The sequence below is a fragment of the Zosterops lateralis genome (genome assembly GCF_965231275.1).
Source record: "Zosterops lateralis genome assembly, chromosome: 2".
Taxonomy (NCBI): domain Eukaryota; kingdom Metazoa; phylum Chordata; class Aves; order Passeriformes; family Zosteropidae; genus Zosterops; species Zosterops lateralis.
In genome coordinates, this window is record NC_139763.1 from 102,998,901 (window position 1) to 103,025,071 (window position 26,171).

The 26,171-nt window shown below is 45.2% G+C and overlaps 1 protein-coding gene across 2 annotated transcripts; it reads left to right on the plus strand.

Annotated features, from left to right (window-relative positions):
• Positions 1-26,171, plus strand: PGM2L1 (phosphoglucomutase 2 like 1). 2 transcript variants are annotated; one of them, XM_083854414.1, is made up of 14 exons: positions 1-300; positions 7,364-7,531; positions 11,583-11,689; positions 13,674-13,758; positions 14,401-14,484; positions 16,215-16,408; positions 17,062-17,251; positions 17,450-17,547; positions 18,437-18,617; positions 20,133-20,226; positions 20,616-20,745; positions 21,159-21,348; positions 21,530-21,663; positions 22,539-26,171. In XM_083854414.1, exons 1-14 carry the CDS (start codon positions 190-192, stop codon positions 22,639-22,641), a joined length of 1,869 nt encoding a protein of 622 aa, XP_083710540.1. In that variant the 5' UTR covers positions 1-189; the 3' UTR covers positions 22,642-26,171. The 2 variants fall into 2 exon arrangements, with proteins under 2 accessions (XP_083710540.1, XP_083710541.1); XM_083854415.1 differs by lacking the exon at positions 1-300 and adding an exon at positions 7,033-7,202.

The window sequence follows — 26,171 nt, forward strand, 5'->3', positions numbered from 1 at the left end:
CTCTCCCCGTTAATCGCCGCTGGGAGCGCCGGGTGAGGATAAAAACCAGCCCCGCGGGAACCCCCAGGCGCCCCTCGCCCTCCTCTGCCTCTTCCTCCCTCCCGGGCGATGCGCGGTGCGGCCGCGGGAGTGGCGAAGTGAAGAAGCGGCGCCGTCCCCGTCTTCATCCTCTTCCTCCTCCCGGCAACCATGGGCGACTGCGGAGCCCCCGAGGACGTGAACTCCAACGTGCTGGTGGCCCGCAGCACGGGGGACCCGCAGCTGGACAAGGCGGTGTGGCAATGGCTGAGCTGGGACAAGGTGGGCGAGCGGCGGCCATTCCCCCCGGCACACCCCGTGCGACACCTCCGGCCCCTCCGCCCGCGCTCCCCTTCCCTCCTGCCGCTCGGAACGCAGCCCTGCGTCCAGCAGGTGCTCCAGATGTGCCCAGAAATCCCTCAGCTGGGCGGGGAGGGTGCGGCTGCACCGCCTGGAGCTCACCTGTGCAGGGATGGGGGATGGAAGGTGCCATCCCGGCACCTGGAGCACCGCAGGGATGGGGGATGGAGGGTGCTATCCCGGCACCTGGAGCACCGCAGGGATGGGGGATGGAGGGTGCCATCCCGGCACCTGGAGCACCGTGGCCACCCCACCCGCTCCCTCCTTAGCACTCGGCTGGGGTGGCCAGCTGGCAGGAGGGATGGGTGGATCGGTAGCTCGTTAAAATGCAGCATGAGTCTGTTTTCCTCATCTGCCTGAATTTAACCCTTCCCCAGGAAAGAAACAGCCAGGTTCCAGCATTTCCCTTTTCAGCACCAACACGGTGTCAAGAGCGCTGCGGGCTTGATGAATTCAGGTTGAGCCACCCAAACCCGTGATAACAGTGTGGTATTGGAGAGTGTTTTGCTTGTCCTGTCGTTGAAAGGGTTACTTTGGATTTTTGAGGGGGTTTTTTTGCAGCTGGTTTGTCCAGGCATCGTGGCCTGTGCTTTAAAAAAAAATACCTTGATGGGGGAGGGTAAACTACCAGTACACCAATGGTTTAGGCTTCTGGCTGCTTTTTCCTTTATTTTTTATGTTCCTCTCGCCTGAACTCCTTTTTCCTTTATTTTTATTAACGAGGACCACTCAATTAACGAGTGTGTTAGTGCTGTTTTCCTCTTTAATGTCATTCGGTCAGGATCAAAGCAGGAGGGCTGCAGCCAAATGCCACCTGATGGCTCTGAGATGAGCTTTGTCCTCCTTGGAAATATGGTCCCTCCTCCCAGCTTTGCAGAAATTAACAGGTGCCATCTGCACCTTCTGCACCCAGAGCTGCTGCTGTGGAAATATCCGTGAATAGTGGCCCGGGGGAGGGAAGGAGTGGAGAAAGGAAATAGCATTCCTGATAACACATTTGATAACCCAGGTTGTACTCCAGTAAATATTATTTTTAATAACGTCTTGTTAGCGTATTGGAAAGCTTTTGTTGTTTTTAATGATTTGTTTTGTCTTTCCTAAAAATGTGTAGAGTCGGAGAACTTCCGCCAGGGGAAAAATATTCAGGTTAAAACTGGCAACAGTGAAATGTCCATTTCTAGGGCTGTAATTAACCAGTAAAATGTAAACTGCAGGGTCAGTGTGAGCATACCTGTTTGCCCTTGCTTCCCTAGGTGACAAACATGACCTTTCCTGTAAAGCTGCTTGAACTTGGAGAATTCAGAACTACTTGGAGAGGTTTCCAAGAGAGCTCCTGGGAAATCTGACAACCCAGAATCACCTGGTGGAGAAGGAGGACTGGGGGCTGTTTGCAGGGGCCAGGGGTCGTTCAGGAAAGGTGTTAACAAACCAGGTGAAGGTGTTGTGGAGGGGGAAGGCAAGGAGAAACCAGGAAATATGGCATGAGCAGGGATTGTTGGTCCAATGCCCACAAACTGAGGCAGTGGGGCCTTTGCTGCTTATCAAACTTGACCCCCCCAGCTTCCCGAGCTGCAGGGATTTTTGTTGCCTCTGATCAAGGAAAAAATCTATGCACTCCATTCCCAGCTGTGGGAGGCTTTTGTCCTCCAACTTAATTGAAAATTGCTTGCTGTAATTAATTACCAGAGTTGTGCTCTGTGTCCTTTGTGGTTTGGGTGTTCGTGTTCACCTTGCCTAAAGCCCTGGGTGAGCGGAGGAAGACTGGCTGTGGGATGAGTATCCTGCTTTCCTCTCCTTCTCACCAGCATCCTCATTAATGCTCCTGGCATTCCCCCCTCCCCATCCTCTCTCCTCAGTTACTGCTTTGGCCTTTCAGCCAGGCTTGGAGACACAAGGCAGCGCCTTTTGTTTAATCCTCCTTGGTAAAGAATGCGAACAATTAGTTATTGTTCTCCACTTTCTCCTTTTAATTCCCTTTCATCCACTTCCTAATTTTCCTCTTGTACTTCCACATCTGCCTCGAGTCTCCCGAGGGAGTCTGGCTTGTGTGGAAAGCTGCTTAGCCTTTGTACACTCACTGCTCCTGGCTGGGGGTACCTGGGAGAGCCTTTGGCCCTTAAAGGCACTGCTAGAACTTCACACTGCGGGGGGAAAGTTGGATTTAATTATCCAGGAGCTGTTTGTGCAGGCTCCATTCATTGTGTCCTCCCTTGGTTTTACTAATTCATGGACTCAGTATCATTGTCTCAGCTGTAGTGTGGGGAGTTCTTCCTCGCTGATGAGGTGGTTTTGGGGTGCTTTTTGGAGTGTCCCTCGGTGTTCTTCTAATTTTTGTGGCTTTTGAGATGCTTTCCAAGAGGAAATGGGCTTGATAGTTTGAGACCAGTGACCTGCTCCAGCCATTTGACTTGCAGTATTTTTGCTTATTAAGACTTTCAAGTGAATTTTTAAGAAGAACGTTGGGAAAAGGAAGGCCACAGAAAAATTCATTGAAACTCAAACCAGCTTGAGATTTTCCCCCTTCTTTAAGCTACACATGCAAAGAGTGTGGAAAAAAAAATGCTGTGAGTAGTAAATTGCCAGTTATTTTGACAGGGTATTTGCTTTGAAACCTGACTCTGGTGGTAAGTACACGTGATTAATGTGATTGGGTGTGAAAGATCCGTGAGAAATACCCAGTTAATGCCCTTGTCTTTAATTCTCCACTTGTTCCAAACGTTGAACCCTGGTGAGCCACAAAAAAGTGCGATTCTGCCTCAGCAGGCAACTGTGCAGTACATGGAAAGCTGAAAATTTCATGGAGAGTGGTTTTTTGTGGTGGGTTTTTTTGGTTTAATAATACTTCAAACCTTTCTGAGGTGTGTTGCAGAGTCTCCTGCAGGTCGTGACCCCAGAGTTCTGATTATGGCAGTGACCTCTTATAAAGAGTTGGTTTAGCTATAGATATAAATATTAGTGTAATAACTTTAGAGGAAAAACAATGACAAAATTTCTTGTATTCTGGTGTTTATGTGAGCACAGAACAATGTTCAGTCTGTCACCCACGCAGCAGCCTGTCTGTCTCTGTCCCAAATGTTTCTGATTTCCATTTCTTTGTGACAGGGAAGGGGAAGTACTGAAGACAAGGTTCTGACAGCCTCATTTTCCTCTCAGCCTGGCAGTAATGCCAAGCTCTGCTCTCTGAGTTTGAGGTGGATGGATTGGGGTCAGGCTGCTTGGGATGGCATGGGAAGGCATTGCCTGGGCTCTGGTCCTTCTCCACTCCCCACATATCCATGGCAAGCCTCAAAGATACTGGAAAATTAGGGATGCCACACAAATTTACATCTTGAAATGGCAGGGTAAGTGCCTGAGGGCACTCCCATCGTGTTGGTGGGTGCTGCAGGACTGGGAATTAGGTGAGGGCAGAGCTGCCACTCAGGGACAACCCAGGCCAGGGGTCCTGCAGGGAGGAGCAGGAATTCCCTGTGGCAGTGCCAGCTCACCCATCCCTAACCCAAACTCCAGCCAGAGCCCTGTCTTCCCGTCCCTTTCCTGCCCCAGAAGGGTGTGTTCAGGTAGCAGAAGCCTCTTGCAGGGCGATTGTCACCTTATCTGCCACTTCTTTGTGCAGCTGGCCGTGGGCAGGAGCCTTTTCCAGCAGGAGCTGGGGAGGTGGTGGCTGTTGCCTCTTGATTGTAGCCTTGGCCTCTGTAGGCTGTGCTGTGTGTGCCAAACACCTGCAGATGTGCGCTGTGCATGCACCACAGAGAACATGGAGATGTGTTAGGTAGGTGTCATTATGTGTATGGGGTTGGTGTCATATATTTGTTATATAAACAGTTATATTAGCCATAGATTTGTAGTGTACACATATGTCTGTTAGAGAGGTATCATGTATTTATTTATACATATATTATGAAGTATTCCTAGTGTTTTAGGAGGGTGATCAAATAGACAAATGTCTGGAGTTTCCTATGGAGATTTTGGTGCTGATGGTATGGTTTGAAGGTGTGAAATTGGTTTTTTTGATGCATCGTGGCATTTTTGGTTTTGTTTTGGGGTGGGTTTTTTTTTTTGGTTTTTTTTTTTTTTTTTTTTTTTTTTTGTGCGTGTTGTTTGTTTGTTTTTTTTTTTCCTGGGTTTTTTTGCAAAGGGAAAATACAAAAAGGTAGTGGAATTTTTTGGTTCACAGTTCCTGGTGTTGTTAAGAAAGTTAGAGGAAAGGTAATAATAAATATTTACATCCAGCAGACATTTACCAAGGAACAATAGAGTTTGGAGTCAGTGGATATTCCATAGCTAAATGTGAGGCCTTCTCCATCAGCAAATAACCCTCGGAAAACCAGTAGCTTTGTGTGGGGCTTTGAAGGGTTTCTCTTCCCTGTTGAGGAGTTGGTGCTGCTGCTGGGTGCCATGCCAGGTGCTGGATCTTCCCTGCTCAGCTTTAAGCTCCCTGCCAGCCGAGGGCATTCCGTGATCCCAGGAAGGCTGGTTGGCCAGCAGTGCAGAGGTTTGGGCACTGAAATAAAGGCTGTTTTCATGTCATCAGCATCCATGTACTGTTTGCCTTCAGGTGAACACCTACAATTTCTGAGCCCTTCTCTCCTGAGAATTTGAATTGCTCTGTTAGAGCCATTGGGATGCAGGGATGTCTAAAAGTGTTGCTTGTTCAGGGCTGACTATTTTTGTATCAAACAGCCTAATTTATTCTTGCTGAAGACAGGAAGCTTTAGGCAGTTTTATATCAGGTTGTTGTTTTTGGGTTTTTTTAAGGATATTAATCATTCAAACACTAGTCTAAAATATCTAAGGAACCTTTCTTCACTTGGGAAGGTGAACCATCACAAAAGCTTCAGATGTAAGACTTGATTTCATAACTGCCAAGCAAATCAGCAAAACCCCTGGGGTTTTTTTAGTGTTTGCAGTGGGCTAAGTGTCAGCAGTGGAAGCTGTTCTGGAATTCCCAGGTCAGGGTGGCAGATGGTGCTCAGAGTCAGGCTGGATGTTGCAAGAAGCTAAGCTGGCCCATAGGGTGTGAAGCTCCAGCTTGGGGGAAAAGTCAAGCTGGGAGGCATGGGAAGCAGGAAGGATGGTGCCAGGCTGGGGTAAGGGCTGTCTGAGGGTCATCCATCCAATAGCGTTGGAACCCAGAGTGTGAGACAGATCATCAGCACTTGTGAATTTATACCCACTCCTGTAGATTTCCCTCTTTCCATTAGCCCAAGGGTTTCAGGTCATCTGCAGAAAGCTTGGAGATTTTCACTTGTAATTTTTTTTCTCCTTGCTTATTTTCTGCAGCTTAACTGAGTGTGACCTAAGCAAACTAAAATGTTATTCTGGTGCTGTTTCAGCCAACTCATTTTTATTCCTTAGGAAATTAAGTAGCTTCAGTCAAAAAATGCGTGTTAATCTATTTTTGAAATAAATGTTTGTGCTATTGCTTGAGTATTGCCTCAGTTTTGCAGAGCTCCATAAGCTATGGAATGTGTAATTTCTGTTCTATTTTTGGAAGGAAGCAATGCAGTGTGTCCTAAAAAGCTGTAGAGGATGCTATGTGGTTTAATAACTGCATTTTAAAGCACAGCCATGCACTATGATAGTGTGAAATGAGGTTTTCAGTACTCTTGCCTTAGATTCTTTTCACATCAGTCATTTGTTTTCTGGTTGGCTGCCTATGAACAGCTGAAAGAGAAGCTTTCACTTTTGCAGTTTAATATCTATTGTGCCCCATTGTTTTGGTTTCTTTCTAGGCCTGTGTTTAGCTGCATAGTGAGCAATGTCTTGCTTTGGTTGCCAGGCCATCCAGGAGCCTGGACAATAATCGCTTGCCTTTTGGTTTAGAGCACACAGAAATGGGAAGGTTTTTGAAATTCACACGTGTGGTTGTTCAGGGTCTGTTATCAAGCTGCAGAAAGAATTTCAGATTTTTCAATGCATTTTATTGAGTATTTTTTCTGCCCGTCAATGTGCACAGTTCATATCTTTGTGCTTTTCCCAGCATTTTGCCAGTCCTCCTGATGAACCTCCCCCTGTCTCTGTGGAGCATGTTTCCCAGTGCTGCTGGAGCTGGCTGACCTCTATTTTAAATGTCATGGGTGCTTCACCCCTGCCCTGCAGATTCCATCTGCCTTTTTTAACCCTTCCTTGTGACCCTGCTTGAACCAGCACCACTTTGGAGAAGCACTTGTGCCACCAGGGCTGTGTTTTACACCTCTGCAGTCACTGTTTTTTCCAGCTGTGTAACCACTGCCTCTTACTCCTCTGCTGAGTGTGTAGGATCTGGGAGTTCCCTTGTCCAAACTGGGTGTCAGCAGACAGGATGAGTTTCTTGGTAGCCAAATTAATTCAGTATTAGTTGGATAACTATGAGGAATAAATTGTAGAGGTGTGCGACGTCCAGTTTGTGCACTTGCAGGTTCTCAGCTGTGATGGTGGTGCAGATTTTGGAAAAATCTTGGCTGAACAGGAGGATGAATCTGGATAACAATCCAGCCTGCTGCAAAACACCCTGTCCACTGCTGGAGGGGGCTGAGGAACCTGGTCCAATATAAGGGGGTAGAATGGGGTGATCTCCAAGGTTCCTTCCAACTCAAACCATCCTGTGATTTCCATGATCTTACTGTGCCTGTTTCCTGTGGGTGGGGAGGAAGGAAATGCTGCTTTGAAGTCTGGCTTTTTGCCTGCCTTCCAGCAGCAAAGATGGGGAACTGAATTGTGTTATCTGCCCTGTTCCAAAGTCTGGGCCTCTCAGGCAGAGGAGCTGGAAGGTGTCTTAATGACCAGACCATACCACCATACCAGTGGCAGCACAAGATCTTGAGTCTTTGGTTAATAAGGATAATGTGAGAAGATTACGAGAGAAATGAGTTACAGTGGAGGCTGGTGTATACATATTTTACAGGATGGGAGGAATTTGCTCTAGGAATTATTTAAAACTGATGAGCATGTACAGTTCAGCTCCTGATTTCAAGCACTAAAAGGAGTCCTTAATCTTCTTTTGCAGAACCAGAAAACAAAGGAGCAGATTGAGAACTTGCTGCAGAATGGGCAGCACAAGGAGCTGCGGGACCGCCTGTGCTGCCGGCTGACCTTTGGCACGGCCGGGCTGCGCTCGGCCATGGGCGCGGGCTTCTGCTACATCAACGACCTCACTGTCATCCAGTCCACTCAGGTGAGCTGGGCAGGGCTGTGGGAGAGGCTCTGCCCCGCCGGGAGCAGCTGGAACAGCAGCTGGGAGCAGCATCCTGCTGAGATCCCAGAGCTGGCACGCTGCAGCCGCTCCGCAGCTGGGTGGGAGTGTGAAAGGCTCGGTGCTCAGAGGAAGTGAAATGCCTAGGAGAGGTTTGTCTGGGCTGGAATTTGGCCAGTAGCTAGTCTGTTACACAGCCCTGCAGTTGGGAATCTGATGAGCTGCCATAAGGGGAACTTGTACTTGCCAAAAACAAAACAAGAAAAATAACCCCAAACCAAAAGAGCAAAGCCCCAACCAAACAAGCCTTTCCTTTTGTTTTTAGCACAAGTTGTGGCTATATATGGACTAAGTATATTACATATACTTAAACAGTTTTTGTGCCCACATCTAGCCTTCACTATTGAAAGTAGAATGAGCTGATATATTTGGAACCCTTGTACTTGGAAAATCAATAAAATGTTTGTTTTGAAACTGAATCTTACTTATTTTGACAGATACTTTTTGTAGAAATGGAGCTTCAGCTATATGATCAAAGGTGTTTTATTACATGGCTTAGCAAGGGTTGGTAAAACCTTGCATTTAATACTGTGCACTTAAACTTTGTAGCTGGTTTCTCTTTGCAGGCTGACACTCTAACCTCCCTCAGGAAATGTGACTGAAATAATGTTTTCTGTTGGCCTAGGATGGAGAGATGTGCTTAGAACTTGGAACAGTTTTAAGCTGCTTGACATTTTGTTGTCTGAGTTGTACAACTGGAGCCCACACTCTTGTGGGCAGGCAAAATTCTGATGCTGTTTATAGAGGTTTGGTGTTGAAGTGTTGGTTTGAAACCCAGCCTTCTCTCTGACAGTTTTGCTCTGCAATATCTTCTTGGATCTAACAAAAAGCTTCCTTTAGGTGTCTGACCTGTAAACTGGGCATATCCTAAAATGATGCTTCCTTCATTTCTGATCTTCCTGATTCCTGAGATGTGACATCCTCCTCTTCCAGAAAAGCTGTAATGGCATGAACAGGTCTGGGTGGACTCTGTGGATGCAGTGAAAGCAGACTGAGGAGAATTGAGAAAAGGGGATTTAAAAGTCAGTATTTTGTTGCCAATGATGGAGTTGATAAAAGCAGCCAGGCTGCTTTGAGCAAGCCCTCTTCTTGGAAGCAGAGGAGGTTCCTGGGAGTTATTTCCCTGCTCTTGGGTTTGGAGGTGCTGGCCCTTGCCTGCCCCCTTTGTAGTGCAGGCTGGCAGAGTGTGACCCAGTGTGGGTCTGCTGGCTCAGCCACGCTCCTGGCACAAAGGGAAAGCTTCCCTTTTGCTCAGCAGGGAATGTGTTGGCAAGCTCAGTTTCATTGGAATTGCTGGTTTTTGAGAGTTACAAACCGGGGGTGTGTGCGTCTGCTCCTTCTGTACAGCTGCTATTTTTAGTTGTTTATTAAAGCTGTGTATCGAGTTGGGAAAAGCAGCCTCTGGGAAGTGGATTAGAACTTGTTTCTGAAGTAAACTGCAGCAGATCTAATCTTTGTTTGAGCACTCTTGTTTCAGAAGCTGGGGGTGGGAACAGTTCTGCTGAACCTCGTCTGAGTATGGGCAGTCCTGGCTCTCTGGATTTGCTCTTTTCTGGGACAGGAATAAATGGCCAGTCAAATAGTAGACCTGAGTGTAATTAACACTTCCTCCAGTTAAAATACGCTGTAGTCAAGCTGCACGTGTGTTCTGTGTCCTTTATCTGATCTGATTTTTCTTCATTTGATTTGGTTATATTGATATTATGAAAAGTCAGATCCAGGAAGGTACAGGATATTCAGCAGTTGCTGTGGACTCTGCTGAAAATTGCAGGTACATGAACTCCATGCAAAGCCCTGATTCCCTGGCTTTTGTCCTACTTTGATGCATGTCCAGGTGCTTTTTTACTGGGAAAGAAGCCTGTCACTGATCTCCACAGTGACAAAACCAGCCACCTTTACATCAGGGAGTTTCCTGCTGCTTAAAATGCAAAGCTAAAGGTAAAAGATGAAAAATTTAAGTGTTGCACCTTCTAAAGCTGTTCCTGCCTGTCTGGATTTTATCAACCAAAAATCTTTCAGTCTTATTCTTGATACCATCACTGTTCCCTCACTTCTTTTGAACTTGAGCATAAGGGACTGGGCATGCTGTAGATGTACACTTGTTCTGTTACATGGATTTTGCACCGGGAAAGCAGCTGAACCACGCAGTGGGAGAGGTAATTGTGATACTTCAGTCACCTGAAGAGAATTTTGGCTTAGATCTGAGGAGCTGATACAGTTGTGTGCTGACACCTACTAATGAGCTGTTAATTATCGCCACGAGATGCCCCTGGGCCTCTTTTAGAAGTGGTAGAAATTTAATGGCAGTAGAAATTAGGGATACTGTCGAAGCCTGAGACTTGTTAAAGGGAAGTAGAAATTCTTTGAATTGAGAAGCTTTTTCAAGAGAGGGCTTTACCCCAGAGCTGCTGGAATTGGTAACTGCCCTTGGGGCACCTGGAAGAAGATTGTGGGAGCTCAGGAAGAGGGTTTAGACACCGGAGAGGCTCTGCATTCACTTCCTCACTGGCATTTATTGACTCTTATTTCCTACAGCTTTCATCAAGACGTTTGGAGAGCAAACAAGTCCAGTAGGACTGAGTTAACTTCAGTTGTGAAGTCTGGTTGAGCTTAAGGGACTAATTTTAAGCAAACTGCTCCATAGCAGCAAGTAAAGACATTCCTGTTTTTCTTCATACAAAATCTTAGCCTAGATAAGGGATCTGTTATAAGGAATCTGCTATTCGTGTCTTTAGATCTTATTTGGGTTGCTCAAGTCAACCTGAAGAGTTCTCCCCATTCCTCTTTGCAGCTGTGAATGAAAGTTCTTGGCAGGCTGTCAGGGCAGGGTGAACACTTTGTGTGTTTTGGGTTCAGTGTGAAGGTGACTTCAGCAGGTGATCCTGCCATGGCACAGCCTCCAGACCTGCCACACTACTATAACAAAGAGTTATATTTGTTTTAAGAATAAGTCTATCCCTCAATGTCTGCAGCTGAGAGGGCTCTCCAAAGGAGTGCCAGTGTCCACCAGGTCATGCTTTGGAGCACATCCTTCAAGTGCCTCCTTGGACTTGTTCTCCAAGGCCTTTCCCAGCCTTAATATTCTGTGCTTCTAAAGGGCCAAAGCCATTTAAGAAAAGAGATCTTGACTGGATTTCAGGGTGGGAGTCAGGCTGGCTTTCCACATACCCAGTCAAATCCAGATAAAAACATCCTGAAGGATTGTACTAAACACTGGCTGTGGGGAAAATCTGTTTAATTCTGGTACAGAGCACTCCCACTCCCATCAAGAGGCAACTTGCACCTCTGTGAGAGGCAGCATTTATAGGATCAGTGTGGCTCTGTTAAGTTCACTGTACTGTGTTGTGGGGAGCTGCAGCTTCTGGAAACTTCGGTTAACAATAGTGCTTCCATCTTTTTATCTAAAACTGCTGATCCATCGTGGGCTGTTTCCACAGTGGATCTTCAGAGAGATTCTGGCTGGAAATTAATGGAGGCAAAGCTGGAGTAAAAGCTAATCTTCCCACCCAGGCCATTCTCTGATTTTAAGGCAAATTTAGGAGTAACATTTGGGAAACAATGTTGAAAATGTCTGACTTGTGCTGTGGGCAGAGAAGTAAAGACTAGGCTGGCACATCTTATGTTACCTGAGGGGATGAACTTCCAAAATATGGAATTTTCTCCCTTCAGTCTTGAGAAGATGACTTGAATAAATGAAACACAGTATGGATTGAAAATGAGTGTTTGCTTCTTGAGGGTTTGTTGTTGTCCTACTCACTTTTGTTTCCCACAACAGTTTCTCTGGTTACTTGCTTTATTTCAGTGAACACTGGGGAAGAAAACACTGCTGCTTTTGTGAATATTGTTATTGATATGTTTGAGCTGTGTTTTGCCTACTGACATTATCCATCCTTTGTGAAAGATCACCTTTAATGTTTTTCTGTGCTGCAGTCCAGCTGATTCTTCTTTTTTCTTTTTTTTTTTTTTTCTCCAGGGAATCTACAAGTACCTTGAGAGGAGCTTTTCAGACTTTAAGCAGAGAGGCTTTGTTGTTGGATATGATACACGAGGTCAGGTCACCAGCAACTGCAGCAGTAAGAAGTATGAGTATTGATTACATTTGCAAGACTAGAAATGAAATTGTGGCTTTAAATGTGTTCTGTCCTATCAGCACTTTTTCTTTTTGTTTGTGATGAACTGGGCACACTTTCTTCTCCCTTAGTCCATTGAAATAGTAATGTGGAGAGGCTGGGACTAAATCCTTTGTGGTACCAGTTTGCCAGCAAAGAATGAGTGTAGGGCTGCTTGCTCCACCAGAGAATTTAGGTTAAATGCACAAGAACGCTAGGCTTAATATGCCTGGAGACAAATTTGACTATGAACGTAAATCCAGAGCATGAACATCCAGCTGGAAACCCCTAAATGTTTATGCACTTTTTACACTATCTTTCTCTGGTATTTCACACCTGATTTAAGCTTGTTTTGGGGAGACCAATTACAGCTTGCTGTAACCCAGTGTATTTGCACTTTGAGAGGATTTTACCTGGAATGCTTCAAATGTAGACTTCCAGCAATGGCAAATTGTGCTCTTTGTAAGGAAAGCGGAGAACACTGCTTCCTGAATTCTCTAAGGAATCCTAGTCCCTTGTCGTCGGGGAGCAAAACACATGTGGTAATGACATGCTGTGCAAAAAAGCTAACCCTAGAGCTAATTAGTATTTAGGTAAGGAGAAGTTAATTATTGTAGTTATTGTTGTAATTAACAGTTCTTTTTTAATAAGATTTTGTAATATTTAATGTTTTAGGGATGAAGAAGTCCTTGGTATGTATAATAGAGCACAGAATCCAGTGACTGTCTCCTCTCCCCTAGGCCTGAGGATACATGTGGCCCATTATCCCCCAGGCTTTTGACCCCCAGACTGTGTGGGTTAGGCACAGCCTAAAAATAGGAAAGGGTAAGAGTGATGTTCCTTTTTAGCCACACAAAGCCTGGAATTCAGACTTGATGGTAACACAGTTGTTTCACCTCAGTAGCACCTCAGTTACCCACTGTGTGTTTCTCCTGTCCCCCTGGGATAATGCACCCTCACAGCAGTGCTGAAATCAAACTGAACTCCCCCAAAATAATGTTTCCAGTGGGAGCAGAGTGCTTTTCCAGTGCTGTGTGGGCAACGGGGCCCAACGGGACAGCAGGTCATCCAGCTGTGTCCTGTAATTAAGTTGGTGTAAACAAAGAAGAATTTTAGTAGCTTTAATTCCAAGCTGAGCTCTCAAACTCTTCCAGGTGGTTTCAGGTGACATTTGATAGGTGCTGTAGTGAAATTCTGATTCAGTGAAACTTGGGTTGCTGGTGATGGAGAGAAGAAAGTCAGTATTAATGCTTGTCTGTGGGAGCAAGGTGAGCTTACACCATTTAATATCTCATCCCTTTTTTACTCTGAACACTTCCCTTTATCTCCTGAGCTGTGGGTACCTGAGTGCAAAAGAACTTTGATACCAGTTACCTGGAAGCAAATGAGCTTCCCTGGAGCTTGAAAGGGCGAGTTTCTAATAAAGCAAGATTTAGAACTATGGGCACTGTTCCTGTTTCTAAACATTCTGGAATGAGAGGTGTTGCTTTGCAGAAATGTGTTTTAGGAATAGATCTGCTTCCTGGACACTGTCTGCAGCTGCTGAGCAGGGCTGGCAAACGAGCTTTGTGTGGGATACCAAATCCTTTTCCAAACCTAGTGTTGGAGACATCTGGTACTTTAAACTTTGTGGGAAGTTGTTTCTGTCCTTCAGGAAAGGATGAGTGTTCTACCCATGGGTTCTGTATCTTGATGTGGGACATCTGCTTTGTTTGGGTGAGGGATTGAAGTGCCTTGCACTGTCCAGGCAGCACCTGAAAGTGCTGGCTCAGATTCTGCAGCCTGAAAACTCTTACCCTGACTGTGCAATTTGTGGGATACCGCTTTAAGTATAAGCCAAAAAGCAGTAGAGTGCTTTAAGAAACAAGTGCCTGGAGGTGACAGGAATTCCACCTGGCTGTTGGGCTGCCCTGGGGAGTTGGAGTGACTGACTATTTTCTTTTTCCCGTTGGTAGGCTTGCAAAACTCACTGCAGCAGTCCTGCTGGCAAAAGATGTCCTCGTGTACTTCTTCTCCACCTATGTCCCTACCCCCTTTGTGGTGAGTCACCTTCTTGTCCATATTGTTGCACCACACAGTTAAGGGAAACTTAAGAATTTGGATTTACTGAAAAGGAGAACTAGCAATTTTCTTAAATTCTGTTATTTAACAAAGAGGCTGCTTGATATGCTTGGCTCTTCAAGGAGGCTCTGAATTCCTCAGTGCCTCTGCTTTTAATATGTCAAAAATAGACTCTTCTAGTCACAGCAGCTTTTCCTTGCATAGTTTTAAATCCTTGCTTGTATTCCAAAAGCTCTTCTAGCATGCTGTGTGTTCTGTGCACCTTGGTTTGAGAGGAGGACTGGAGTGCCTGGAGTACCCATAATTTGTTTTTCAACAAGCCATCTTGTGAATTCCTTTGCTCTGTTTCAGCCTGTTTCCCAGTGCTCCTGTAATCTGAGTGTAGACTTTCTTTAGATGACCAGTAAACAATTGCATTTTTGTAATTGATAAAAAGAATGTTTTTATGGAGTAGAATTAGAACCAGCTTTCTGCTGCTGGCTGCAGGAGCCAGTGCGGAGTGTTCATGTATGTAGTTTCCAGATAAACTGGTGCAGGGTTAAAAGCCCCCTCTGTGGGCTGCTATTGCCAAGCTGTCCCAGTGACAGAGTGTGTGTGAGCACTGTCTCTGTTCCTTTGCAGCCCTACGCCGTGCAGCAGCTCGGGGCTGTGGCTGGGGTGATGATCACAGCATCCCACAACCGCAAGGAGGACAACGGCTACAAGGTGAGGCCTTGGTCGTGGCCTGGCACAGCCCTGCCAGCTGCCTTCCAGCATTCCCTGCCTGTGCTTGTGGGGCTGCAGAGTGCTTTGGGTTGAAAAAGGCCTTAAAACTCATCCAGTCCCACCCCATGCCATGGCAGGGCCACCTCCCACTATCCCAGGTTGCTCCAAGCCCTCTCTAGCCTGACCTTGGAACCCTCTGGCATGGGGCAACCTGTGCCAGGGCCTCCTCACCCTCACGGTGAAAAAGCTTTTATTGTGTGTGTCCATTAGAAGGACAAGTTATGTAAAGTATTTCAGCCTTCTATAACCTGACATGCTTGTCTATGATAAGAGCATAAGACCACACGGTTTGTGTATCTTGAGCATAAATCTGTTATGACATTCCATAGAATCTAATTAGCAGCTGAAGAAATGCTCCAGCAATTTGTGTGTTCACTGCTGAAGTTTAAAACTCAGTTTAAAACTAAGCCAGAACTGAGGGGTATTCGTGCATACAGTAGGGGACTGCTGAAGATGGGAATAATTTAAGAGTGGATTAATAAAGCACAGTAGCATTGTGTTGTTCCCTTGTTTTCTGGGCATTGAAGAGAGGTTGGATGGCTTCACTTTGAAAGCTTGGGACAATAAAACATCCACAATAGCAAGTGCAATGTTTTAACTGAGTATTTTCCTCAACTTTGTAATAACCTGAACTAAACTCTCAGCTTTAGCTGAGCATTCTAGAACCCCTGTGTCAGGTCAGTGAGTGATGGCAACGTGAGGAAAGGCAGTCCTGCCATGCCCGGAGAGAACTCTTGGGGGTGATTGGACTGCTCTCGTCTTCCCTGGAACGAGTTGTAAAGTTCTTTAAACAGCCTGTGTTTCTGCTTAGCTGGAGCAATGAGTAAGGAAAGAAGCCACATGAATTTCCCAGGTGCTTCATTTGTCAAGAAGCAATTTTATGTTTGTCGTCCGATACACAGCAGTTTACTTTTGCCAGGATGCTGGTTTGTTTCCTAGTCTTTCCCAGAGCTGTTTCATCTTTCACAATTTCCTGTGTGAATTTCAGCAGCTTCTGAAGGTTTTGGACAGTTTTAACTGAAGGTGACAAACCCAGAGGACACTGATGAGAAAACAGGCAGCGTGGATTATCTGAGCAGAGTCTGCACTGTGAACTCAGCCATGCTATTGGCAACAGACTGTGGGAAAAGTGGCCTCTAAATCTTTAACAAAGACTTTTTTATAGTTGAGGGTTAGATATGGTGTTTCCACTCTAGGGAGTGTTTCCAGCTGAAAGATTACAGTTGTTCAGCTGTGGAGAAACACGGACCTTGGCACACTGCTTATCTGTTTTGCTTTGGATTCAAAAACAAGTTATACTCCTTTTTCAAAAGGAATGCCAGCCTTGGAGAAGGTGATATTTTTCTACTGTTTGAGTTTGCACAGCACTCCCAGATATAAGTGCCTAGTTTTGGTTTCTCACATTCCTGGTATTTCAGCTGTAATACTTAAGTACCAACTTCTGTGAAAACAAGTTTTTGTGTAAGTTCCATTTATCACAAATGCAGTTGTGAGCTCAGAAGTTCATTTTGAATGATTCCAAATGTCTTGAGAATCAAGCCAGTCAGATGTGGACTTCTCTGTATGACTTAGGCAGAAAGTAGTTGGAATCCTATAGCTAAAAGAATTTATCAGGTTAATAATCTTTGTAAATAAGCTTTTGTCTCTTGTTTTCCTTCAACTTTGACCAGGTTTATTGGGAAAATGGAGCACAGATCACCTCTCCTCATGATAAGGAAATTATAAAATGTATAGAAGAGTGTGTTGAACCATGGAATGGCTCCTGGAATGAGAATCTGGTAGACACCAGTCCCCTCAGAAAGGATCCTCTGAAGAAAATTTGTGACAGCTACATGGAGGATCTGACAAAGATCTGCTATCATAGGTATTTATAAAGCAAAAGGTACCTAAGTCATGTTTTTAAGTCAGCTGTGGGTTGCATGTGAAAAACTGATCACAGACAGACCTCACTGTGTTCTCTGAGGTGGCCTTAAATTCAGGGGTTACCATCCTTAGGATTAAACCATTTAGTGGAGAATAAACCAGCTGCTTTTGAGAGTTAAGCTACTTTGAAGCACCCCAGTGGAAGCCATTTAATGCAAGCAGACATGTTCCAGGAGTTCTGAATAAAATGCAGAAATTCAGATTAAAAGTGAGGTGCTCATGCATAAAATAGATACAGTCTAAAGGTTAGGTGGGGTCAAAGATAAGAATAAAAGGAGGAGGATGGATAACATGAAGCAGATCTGGAATAACACTTTAAGGTGGTGGAAGAGCTTGAATTTGATGTAGAAATCAACAGTTAATTCTTGGGAGACTTTGATCTGTTTCAGTGGAAGGTAAATATTTCATTTTCCAGGAGAAGAAGCTTTAACCCAGCAATTTGTAGTGCAAAATAAGCACTTTCCCTCATTCCTTTGAAATTAATGCAGAAATCAGCAGAATAGTACACAGAGGAACTGCAGTTCAGTTTGCTTTCTCACGAAAATAGTCGTGTTAAATACCTGAAGTCTTACTGAAGTTCTCTTTTCTCCTCAGGGACCTGAACATGCAGAGCAGTTTGAAGTTTGTCCATACCTCTTTCCATGGAGTTGGACATGACTATGTGCAGTTGGCTTTCAAAGCCTTTGGATTTCAGCCCCCCATTCCAGTACCGGAACAAAAAGATCCAGATCCAGACTTCTCTACTGTCAAGTGCCCAAATCCTGAAGAAGGAGAATCTGTGCTGGTATTTTGTTTTTTTTATCAGATTTCTGGGGGGAAAGACAAACTGAGGAAGAGAAGAGAGAGAACCTGCTTTCAGCTGTATTGATACAGTGGGCAATCCATGGGGGATTTTTTTCACTGAGTGTTAGGTGTAAATAGGAAGGCTGTGGGTTTATTTACTCTCATGTTTTGGGTTTTTTTTGTCCCCTCCTTCCACCAGGAGTTGTCACTGAGGCTTGCAGAGAAAGAAGATGCAAGAGTGGTAGTAGCCACTGATCCAGATGCAGATCGACTGGCAGTGGCAGAGCAGCAGGAAAAGTAAGTGATGGGACCCTTCTTTGTGTCTTCCTGCAGAAAAGGTGGTGAGAGTCACAGAATGTCCCCAAATGGTTGCCAGGCACAGGCCTTTAATCCATTCTTTTCCTTAGGTATATGGATATTTTTCCTTCTAGTTTTATCATTTGGTGTAGCTCCAAATATGTTTTAAATCAGTTTGTTCAGCAAAGAGTGAATTAAATATTTAGTGGTATAATAGTAAATGGCTAAATAAAGCTCAGCTGAAAACTGAGTCGTTATTAAAGACAGTGAAATCTTGTTGTTTACTGTTTTCATTTATATCAGGCAAACCTTCCTTGGCAGTTGTCATGGGCTTTTTTGGTAGAGTGGTTTCTTTGGTTTTCTTTTTTTAAACGTATTTTTAATTTCAATCCTTTGTTTTCTACTGTTAGTATTGAACAGAAATTATTTTTCTCCCACTAGCAAGCCCCAGTTCTGATGGTTGTGTAAGTAAAAGCTGTGTAGGCCCTGCCTGACTGCAATGTACAGATTGCATAGGCTGCTCTGTATGGATCAGTTCTAGACTGCTCTCCTGCTGCTGGGTAACCAAAGGCCTGAGCTGTGCTAGAGCTGCCAGTGAGGACACCCCAGAGATGTCTTCCCTTGCTCAGAACACTCTGGGCTCATAAATCCTTGATATGTGAGAAGTGTGGAGTCCTGTCACTACGGTGGCTTTGCCTAAAGCAGCTTGTCAGTGCTGTGCTCCTAGTGTTCAGTGACTGCAGAATTTCTCTCTCACAGCCCTCTCCTTGCCTCTCCTGGTGCTCAGTGATTGTGGAATTCCTGTCCCCCAGCTCTCACCTTGCCTCTCCTGGTGCTCAGTGACAGCAGAATTCCTGTCCCCCAGCCCTCACCTTTCCTCTCTCTGCAGTGGCTGCTGGAAGGTGTTCACAGGCAATGAGCTGGCAGCCCTGTTTGGCTGGTGGATGTTTTCCCGCTGGAAGGAGAGCTGCTCCCAAGGTGCTGATGTGAGGAATGTTTACATGCTGGCAACTACGGTCTCCTCCAAGATTTTGAGGGCAATTGCACTTAAAGAAGGATTTCACTTTGAGGTGAGTGTGGGTTATGTGCTGTTGTCTCCATCCAAACCCCCGCTGGTGACCTCATGGAATGGAGAGTGGGCAGGGGATTTCCAGGCTTCTGGCTGGGAATTTTTGAGGAATTCCAACTCGAAGACAATGTTCTTTCACCCAGTAAAGCCTGATTTCAATCTTCAATCTCCTCAGTGTTCTTGGACTGGGAGATCAGTGTGGGCAAAGCTCAGGGACACAAATTAACCCCTGAATTCCAGATAACAGGAATACCTTTAGCTGTGGTTATCTCCCTAGAGAGAAATTCTTCTGTGAGAGAAGGGAGGTTTGTGCAGGCTGAGTGCTCACTATGCAGTTGATGGGTTTGTAATGAGCACTTGGAGGTTACACAGGGGCCTTTCAGATTTTCAGATGCCCTGAGCCGGTGGGGTTTGAGTTTTGAGGCAGGGACAGGCAGAGGAGCTCTTGTGTTCAGATCTTTAATGCAGCCTTGTTAAGAACGTGCTAAAAAAGAAACTAGGTGTTCAGTGACTGACAGTTCAGTTCCTGCATCCAAATTAAATCTGATTTCTGTTGGGTGTTAGCCAGAAGAGAGGTAGGTGCCCAAAATCATAGCACAAACATACAAAGGGCCAGGCCTCGTTTATCCATGTCTTAATTAAATCCATATGCAGTAGGAATAAATATTTTTCCAAACAATGAGGAATTTTAAATTGAAAGCAACTCTGAAAACTGTTTTGAGTGACTGGTCAGATAAACCTAATCAGGGTAAATGTCAGTTCCTTGTAGTGGATTTGGTTTTCTTTATAAATACTGTTGTTTTTTATTTAATTGGAAAAGGACTGAAAGAAAAAGAGAAGCTGGGAATTTACAGAACCTCTTGGCCTTCTCTAAAAGCTCCCCTTCTTTATTTGTAACTTCCTTTTCTCCAAGAAAAACTGTTTCTAAGCCTGACTGCCTTTGCATGATTTATGTAAAGAAACCCTAGAACAGCGCTCTCCCCTCCCAGCCCCTAAAAGTGTTGCTTTTATATTTCTGTAGCTTTTCCTCCTGAGTAACTGTCTCATCTGATGAGCAGCACAGATCATCTGATGTGATCTCAGAGCACCATAGTCCCTGACACTTTTTCCTTGGTTTGATATTTGTGTCCTAGTTGAGTATTCACTAGGAAAATGCTATCCAGTGGCTCTTTACCTTGGACTTGTCATCCTAACTGAAGATATGACTTGTCTGATGCTCCTTTACTGTCCCTATTCTGCTTGGCAATTAATTAGATTTAACTAAGGAAATAACTTCAAGAAAATCAGAAAAATATCGTCAACCTTTAGTGGTTTGACTCTGCAGCAATCTTCCATGTTGACCCTAAAATTCAAAATACATAGTTATATTTTCTCCTTGTTTTTTTTTGGTTTTTTTTTTTGTTGTTGTTTGTTTGTTTGTTTGATGTGAAGGCAACAGTGGCTATAACTTTCTTTGAATTGAAACTAAATTGAAAATATGTATTTTAAGCACTCTTTCTTTTCCCTCCTGTTTTAGGAAACACTCCCCGGTTTTAAATGGATTGGAAGCAGAGTAAAAAATCTCCTAGATAATGGAAAAGAAGTTCTCTTTGCATTTGAGGAGTCTATTGGTATGAGAGCTGATATCCCTTTAAACTTGAGTTGAGCACTGAGGGGGGGAATGTGAATAGGAGGGACTGATCTTAGTTATGAAATAAAACACACAGAAAGTACTTATTAAGTAATTTTTATCCTAGTAGATAATAGCACTGGTATTTTGCTCTTATCAAATTGGCTTGCCAAGTCCCATAATTATCTGACTTGCTGATTCTGATGTTGTGCTTATCTTTCCAGCCCTATAACCCCCAAGTTAATTAGATTTCTCCTGCATATGCAGCAATAAAGCAGCTTCTATGTACTGGCCAATTTTCCTCTCCAGGGTCAGAGGTTAAAACTTTAGTCAAGTAAACCCGTGTAATAATCTGTCAGGTTGTTTTTCCACAATCTTTTTTCTTCCTAGGCTTCATGTGTGGCACATCAGTGCTGGATAAGGATGGAGTGAGTGCAGCTGTGGTCATTGCTGAAATGGCAACTTACCTGCAGAGCCAGAGCCTGACCCTGGCACAGAAACTTGTTGACATTTATGAAACGTGAGTGGTGTTTTTATCAGAATATTCTACCCCACTCTTTTAGAGCTGGGAATAATCTAAGGAATATTTATTTAATGTAAATACATATTTAAGTAAATGTTTGTGTCCTCAGATGTCTTCTCATTGTAAATTGTTGTGAGGTTTTTTGATGTGGGCTGGATTACAATTCATCACTAGTGCAGATATCACAAGGGGCTCTGGGAGGGCTGGAGAGGGATTTGGGACAGGACACAGGGAATGGCTTCCCACTGCCAGAAGGGATCTGTAACAGAGCAGAGGTGGAAGGAGTGGCTATGGACACAATCCCGGCAATAAAACAAGGGTTGTGTTTGTCAGAATTAAGCCTTGTACTGAGACCTTCTGGGCCAAAACCTTCTGAATCTTAAAACTTGAAAACATTTATCTGCTTGTAGGTATGGATACCACATATCCAAGACTTCCTATTTCCTATGCTATGATCCTCCCACTATCAAAAGGATATTTGAGAGACTCCGGAACTTTGATAACCCACAGTCTTATCCCAAATGCTGTGGGGTTTACAACATCTTACACGTCCGAGACATCACCACTGGCTATGACAACAGCCAGCTGAACAAGAAGTCGGTGAGTGACAAAGTGTTTTTGCAGAGGAGGGCTGGAGGAGCTGAAAGGGAAATACACTGGGAGAGAGGCAGGTGTGGAATGCTGTGGTTATAACTTTATCAGCTCACTGAGCCTGATGCTCCTGCAGAAAGGCTTCCAGTTGCTGCTGCCATGGGAGTAAGGGGCTGCTGTTGTTTTGTAGGTGCTGCCAGTGAGCAAGAGCAGCCAGATGATCACGTTCACCTTCCAGAACGGCTGCGTGGCCACGCTGCGCACCAGCGGCACCGAACCCAAGATCAAGTACTACGCTGAGATGTGTGCACTGCCCGGGCAGAGGTCAGTGCCCCAGCCCTCTGCCTGCCCACAGCAGGGACACACAGAGGGGGTGGGCTTCTCTAACAAACCCTGTTCTCCACTTACTTAGAGTTAGAAAGTGATCAGGTGACAAAATCACAAAATTATTTAGCCAGAGAAAGCTCTGAGATCACTGAGTCCAACCTGTGACCAGCCCTCACCTTGTCAACATGACCAGGGCACTGAGTGTGGAATCCAGGCTTTCCTTTCTCTTCTGAGGTTGTGCTGCTGCTGGTTGGTGTGTTTGCAGCCAGATGGGTTCTCACTGCCTCTAGGAATTTGCTGTGGGAATACTCTGAGCTGCCAGAGAGGAACTAGATGTTGTTCACCTGGGTTGAGCTTCTCTCGGTTTAAAAGATGGAGAAAATCCATTGTGTTTACTCCACAGAAACTTCTTGTGTTATGGAATCATGGGGTGGCTTGTGTTGGAAAGGACCTTAAAGACCATCTCATTCCACCCCTCTGCCACAGGCAGGGACACCTTCTACTGTCCCAGGTTACTCTGACCTGGCCTTGGACACTCCCAGGGGTGAGGCAACTGCAGCTGCTCTGGGCAATCTGTGCCAGGTCCTCACCGCCTGATTATTGCAGTATTAATTGAAATTAAAGAAGAAAAAGGCCACTAGAGGGCTCTAGGCACCATCTTCAAAAGTCCCTTCCCACCCAAACCATTCTGTGATTCCATGATGATCCCCGCTGAAAATAAGCTTCTTAAAGCAGGCAGTTTGGAGTCTCTGCACCTGGAGGGGTAGGAGACTCAGCAGAGCAAGTCCACCCCCCCATCCTGGTTGTGCTGTTTGTTTATTTATGTTTGGGCATTTCCCAAACCTCTGACCTGGCCCTGTTCTTTCCTGCAGTGACAGAAGCGTGCTGGAAGAAGAGCTCCAGAAGTTGATTGAGGCTTTGATTGAGAATTTCCTGGAGCCTGCCAAGAACGGGCTGACCTGGCGCTCTGCATAGAGACCTGGAGGCACCACATGGAACAAAGGACCCAGGAGCAGAACCAGTCTCATCTTTGTGTGTGTGTCTGTTTGAAACAGCTGCATTCTTTTTCTGTAAAGAAGAAGCATTCTTTTGTCAGGCTTTTCACCAAATTGGGACAAGGAGAGGAGGTCAGAGGAAAGGATAGAATTTGTTGTTGGAGTTTTCAGTCCTTTTGACCAAAACTTTGATTAACCCACACCAATGCAAATGAACTCCCCTAGTACCTTTCAGGCAGCTGAGCTTAGCTGCTGCATCTTGTCTTAAACTCAGTTTGGGTGCCTAGAACGCCTCTTTTTTGTGTGTGAAGCAGTTTTTAAAGTTTTAAAGGAGTGATCACTCCAAACTGACAACAAAGGCTGCTTCTTCCCTGCAGCTCTCTGAGACCTTCTGTACAGGTCTGCACTTCCAAAAGCATCAAAGCAGAGCTCAGCATTTCTTGTTTAGGCAAATCATTCATGTTTTTCAGCTACTTAAGAATTCTTCTGTTGGTAAAGGTGTTATTGGGCATTGTGGCTTTCCTGTGTGTGTTAAAATAATTGGCAGTGAAACAGTAGTGGCAACAGCTGCAGCTTGGTATTGGAATTGCCTGGTGCCTTTCCAAGGCTTCCAAAGGAGCAGGAATTTGGTCATTCCTTAGTAAAGTTGCCTCTTCTGACTACCATAAGCTCTGTAGCTTCTTTTTGTCCCACATCTCTGAAGAGTCTTAGGCTTTCTTGGTTTTCTGTATTCGTTAGTTTGACTGAAAATGCCAGTCAGTGATTTGTTTTTGCTGGCTTGAATTTATATTGTCTGTGTATTAAAGGAAAAAAAAAGGAAGTGGAGATGAGGGACACAGATGAGGCACAGTTACTAAATTGTGATTTTTGAAGGTTTTCGTTATTATGTCCTGTTGGGTGTTTTCTGTTAGAATAGCATTTTGCAAATTTGATTATTCTTTATCTTCAAGGGCAAATTTTTACCAGCTTCTCATTTGTTTTCTCCCTTTTGCTCAAGTAGCAAGTGAGACTGCTAATCACACTTTCCAAAAAAAAAAAAAACCCACCCAAACCAATACTTGAGTTCTCCTTGTGGTTATATTGTATTTTGGGTAATAAAGGCTGTGTTTTGGCTCAGGAGAGCTGATTCTGGAAGCTCCCTGCTGTCATTGACAGCAAGTAAAGAGAAGTAGCAGCAATTCAGTGCTGGCTTTTATCTGTGTTGGAGATGATGGGAGAAGACCTCAGGGTGCTCTGGAGTTCAAGCTGTTGTTTTGCCACTATTGTTGCCTCTCCAAATTCATCCTCCCTCTGACAATGCCCTTGCAGCTGGATGCCATAGAATGGCACAGGGTAGGTTTGTGTGTGTTTTCTCTCCATGGCTTCAGAGAGCCCTGAGGTTTGGGGGTTTCCTGCTGCCAGCAGCTTTGCACTATATCCATGGAGAAGTATTTCAGTGTCTATGAATGTACATGTATTATAGAAGGTCTGTGTTGCACAAATTGACCTGTCACTGCTATTTATTTATTTTTCTATTTTAAGAGAAACTATTTCCAAATTGTTCTGCCATTCAGTGAAATGTAACTAATGCCAAAAGCTTGGATTTTTTTTTTAACCTTGGTTGTACATTTGACTGACGTGGTGGGGAAAACAGGTAAACCCAGTTACTCAGTGGATGCTTTTGTTGTTGTCCATGCTGGGTAGGGCTGGGAAGGCATTTGTGACTGCTGCTTTGCCTTCAGCTCTCCCAAAAAAGGGTGCAGATCTGGATCCCCGTTGCACTGAACTTGAAGGAGCTCTTGCCATTGCTTCCATTGGCAGCAGACTAAACACTGAGGTGTTGAGGATTTTGTTTTCCAAGCAGTAAAGAGAAGTGACTTGGGACATAATTTTGAACAAACATTGTAAAAAGCATAGTGTGTGTGTGTGATGAGCCCAGCTGGGTGTTATTGTGGCAGTCAAGTCTTGTGAGTGATGGTTGTGCTCCTACAAAGAGCAGGAAGCTGCAGCTTCCCAGAGATCTGCTTTGTGTCAGTAGGCAGTGCTAGAAATGAAGAAAGTGTTTCCAAATGACATTGTTAGAAGCTGGTAACTGTTCATTGTCTGTGTTTAATTAAAGAAGAAAACCCAGCTGTGGGGTGTTAAGTATCTGGGATTTTGCCCACGGGTAGGTTTGGCAGTGAGCTGTAGCTGTAGTGACGCTTTTGGGAGGACAGCAGCAGGCACAACGTGTTGAATGTACTTTCAGGGTATAATAACTATTTGCTGTTTTGAAACTGCTGCTACTGTTGTTTTCCTACTGTATTGGAACTGTTTGATATATTTATACTGTTCCATTTGTGGAACTCCTTTATCTCCTCCCTCTGATCTCACATCCCTTACTTCTGTTACTGTGAAGGACTGGAATTCTCATTTCCTTGCCCTGTAACTTTGTTATGCATCGTGTTAGAGTTTACTTGGTTTGTGCACAGCCTTCCTTGAGTTGTCAGCTCTTCTTTCCCACTTCTCAGATAAGAACAAAGGCTTTTCTAACTTGAGTAGAAAGCAGATCACAGATCAAAGGACGCTGTGGATGTTGTTTCCGAGGTGCTTCCAGGTAAAACTCGCCTTTTCAAAGGTTGGGCAGTGGCCAAAGCTGCGGTCACACGGCCACTGTTGGGTTTAGTGTTTGATAAAATCCAGAGGGCTCGGGTTTGCCCCTTGGCTGTGACAGGTTTAATCTCTGTGGTGATGTCGTGTTTCTGTGGGCCTGGGACAGGAGGGGGCTTTGCCAGGCAAGGCTTTCCAAGGTCAGGGCTTTGCCAGGCAAGGCTCAATGTGTGTGAGGCAGAGCTCGTAGCTGGGTTTCTTACTGAGGTTGTGATAGAGCACCCAGGGTGTGGATTAAATACTTGCAAGTGCTGTCCATGTGTCTCCTCCAGCCCCTCCGAGGGTGTGTGAGGGAGCTGCACACTCTGGTGTGGCAGAGGAGGAGGGAACGTGTGTCCCAGGGAGAGCTGGGCTGCAGCTGTGGCCCAGAGGAGCAGTGTAGCCCCACGTTGTGTTGGGCTGCTGGGGCAGCTCCTCTTCCCTTGGTCCCCAGCAGGATGTGACTCCAAGGAGCTGGGCTTGCCTTGGGCTGCAGGAGAGCTGGGGTCTCTCCTGAGGAGCTCTGCTCCTTTCCCTCCTTTGATATCCCCAGCCCTTCCCTCTGAGGAGGGCAGACACACACTGGTGCTGTCCATGGGGACATCAGTAAAGGACATGAGCAGACCCACTGGGGTTTCAGCTGTCCAGCTGAGCTGCCCATTGCTGCCTGGGGCTCCCTTCCCTGCCTGGCTGCTCCCAAGCTCTGGTGGTTGGTTACCTGCATGCTGACATCCCTGGTGCTGCTCCCTGGTCCAGCTGTGCTCAGGCACCATTTTGGGTGCCCTTTCTGCCAGGCTCCTGAGGTTTCTGGGGATTCCAGCTCCCATTTCCTTATAGGAAGTGTGTTTGTGGCACGACGGTGGAAGGCAGGAGAGGAAGGATGGGTCCTGCCACTTGGGCAGG

Excerpts from the sequence above, each read along its gene's own strand:
- PGM2L1 (XM_083854414.1), top strand. The coding sequence starts at position 190 with ATGGGCGACTGCGGAGCCCCCGAGGACGTGAACTCCAACGTGCTGGTG. Across the intron at positions 7,532-11,582 it reads CTGTCATCCAGTCCACTCAG|GGAATCTACAAGTACCTTGA; the intron begins GTGAGCTGGGCA and ends TTTTTTCTCCAG. Across the intron at positions 13,759-14,400 it reads ATGTCCCTACCCCCTTTGTG|CCCTACGCCGTGCAGCAGCT; the intron begins GTGAGTCACCTT and ends GTTCCTTTGCAG.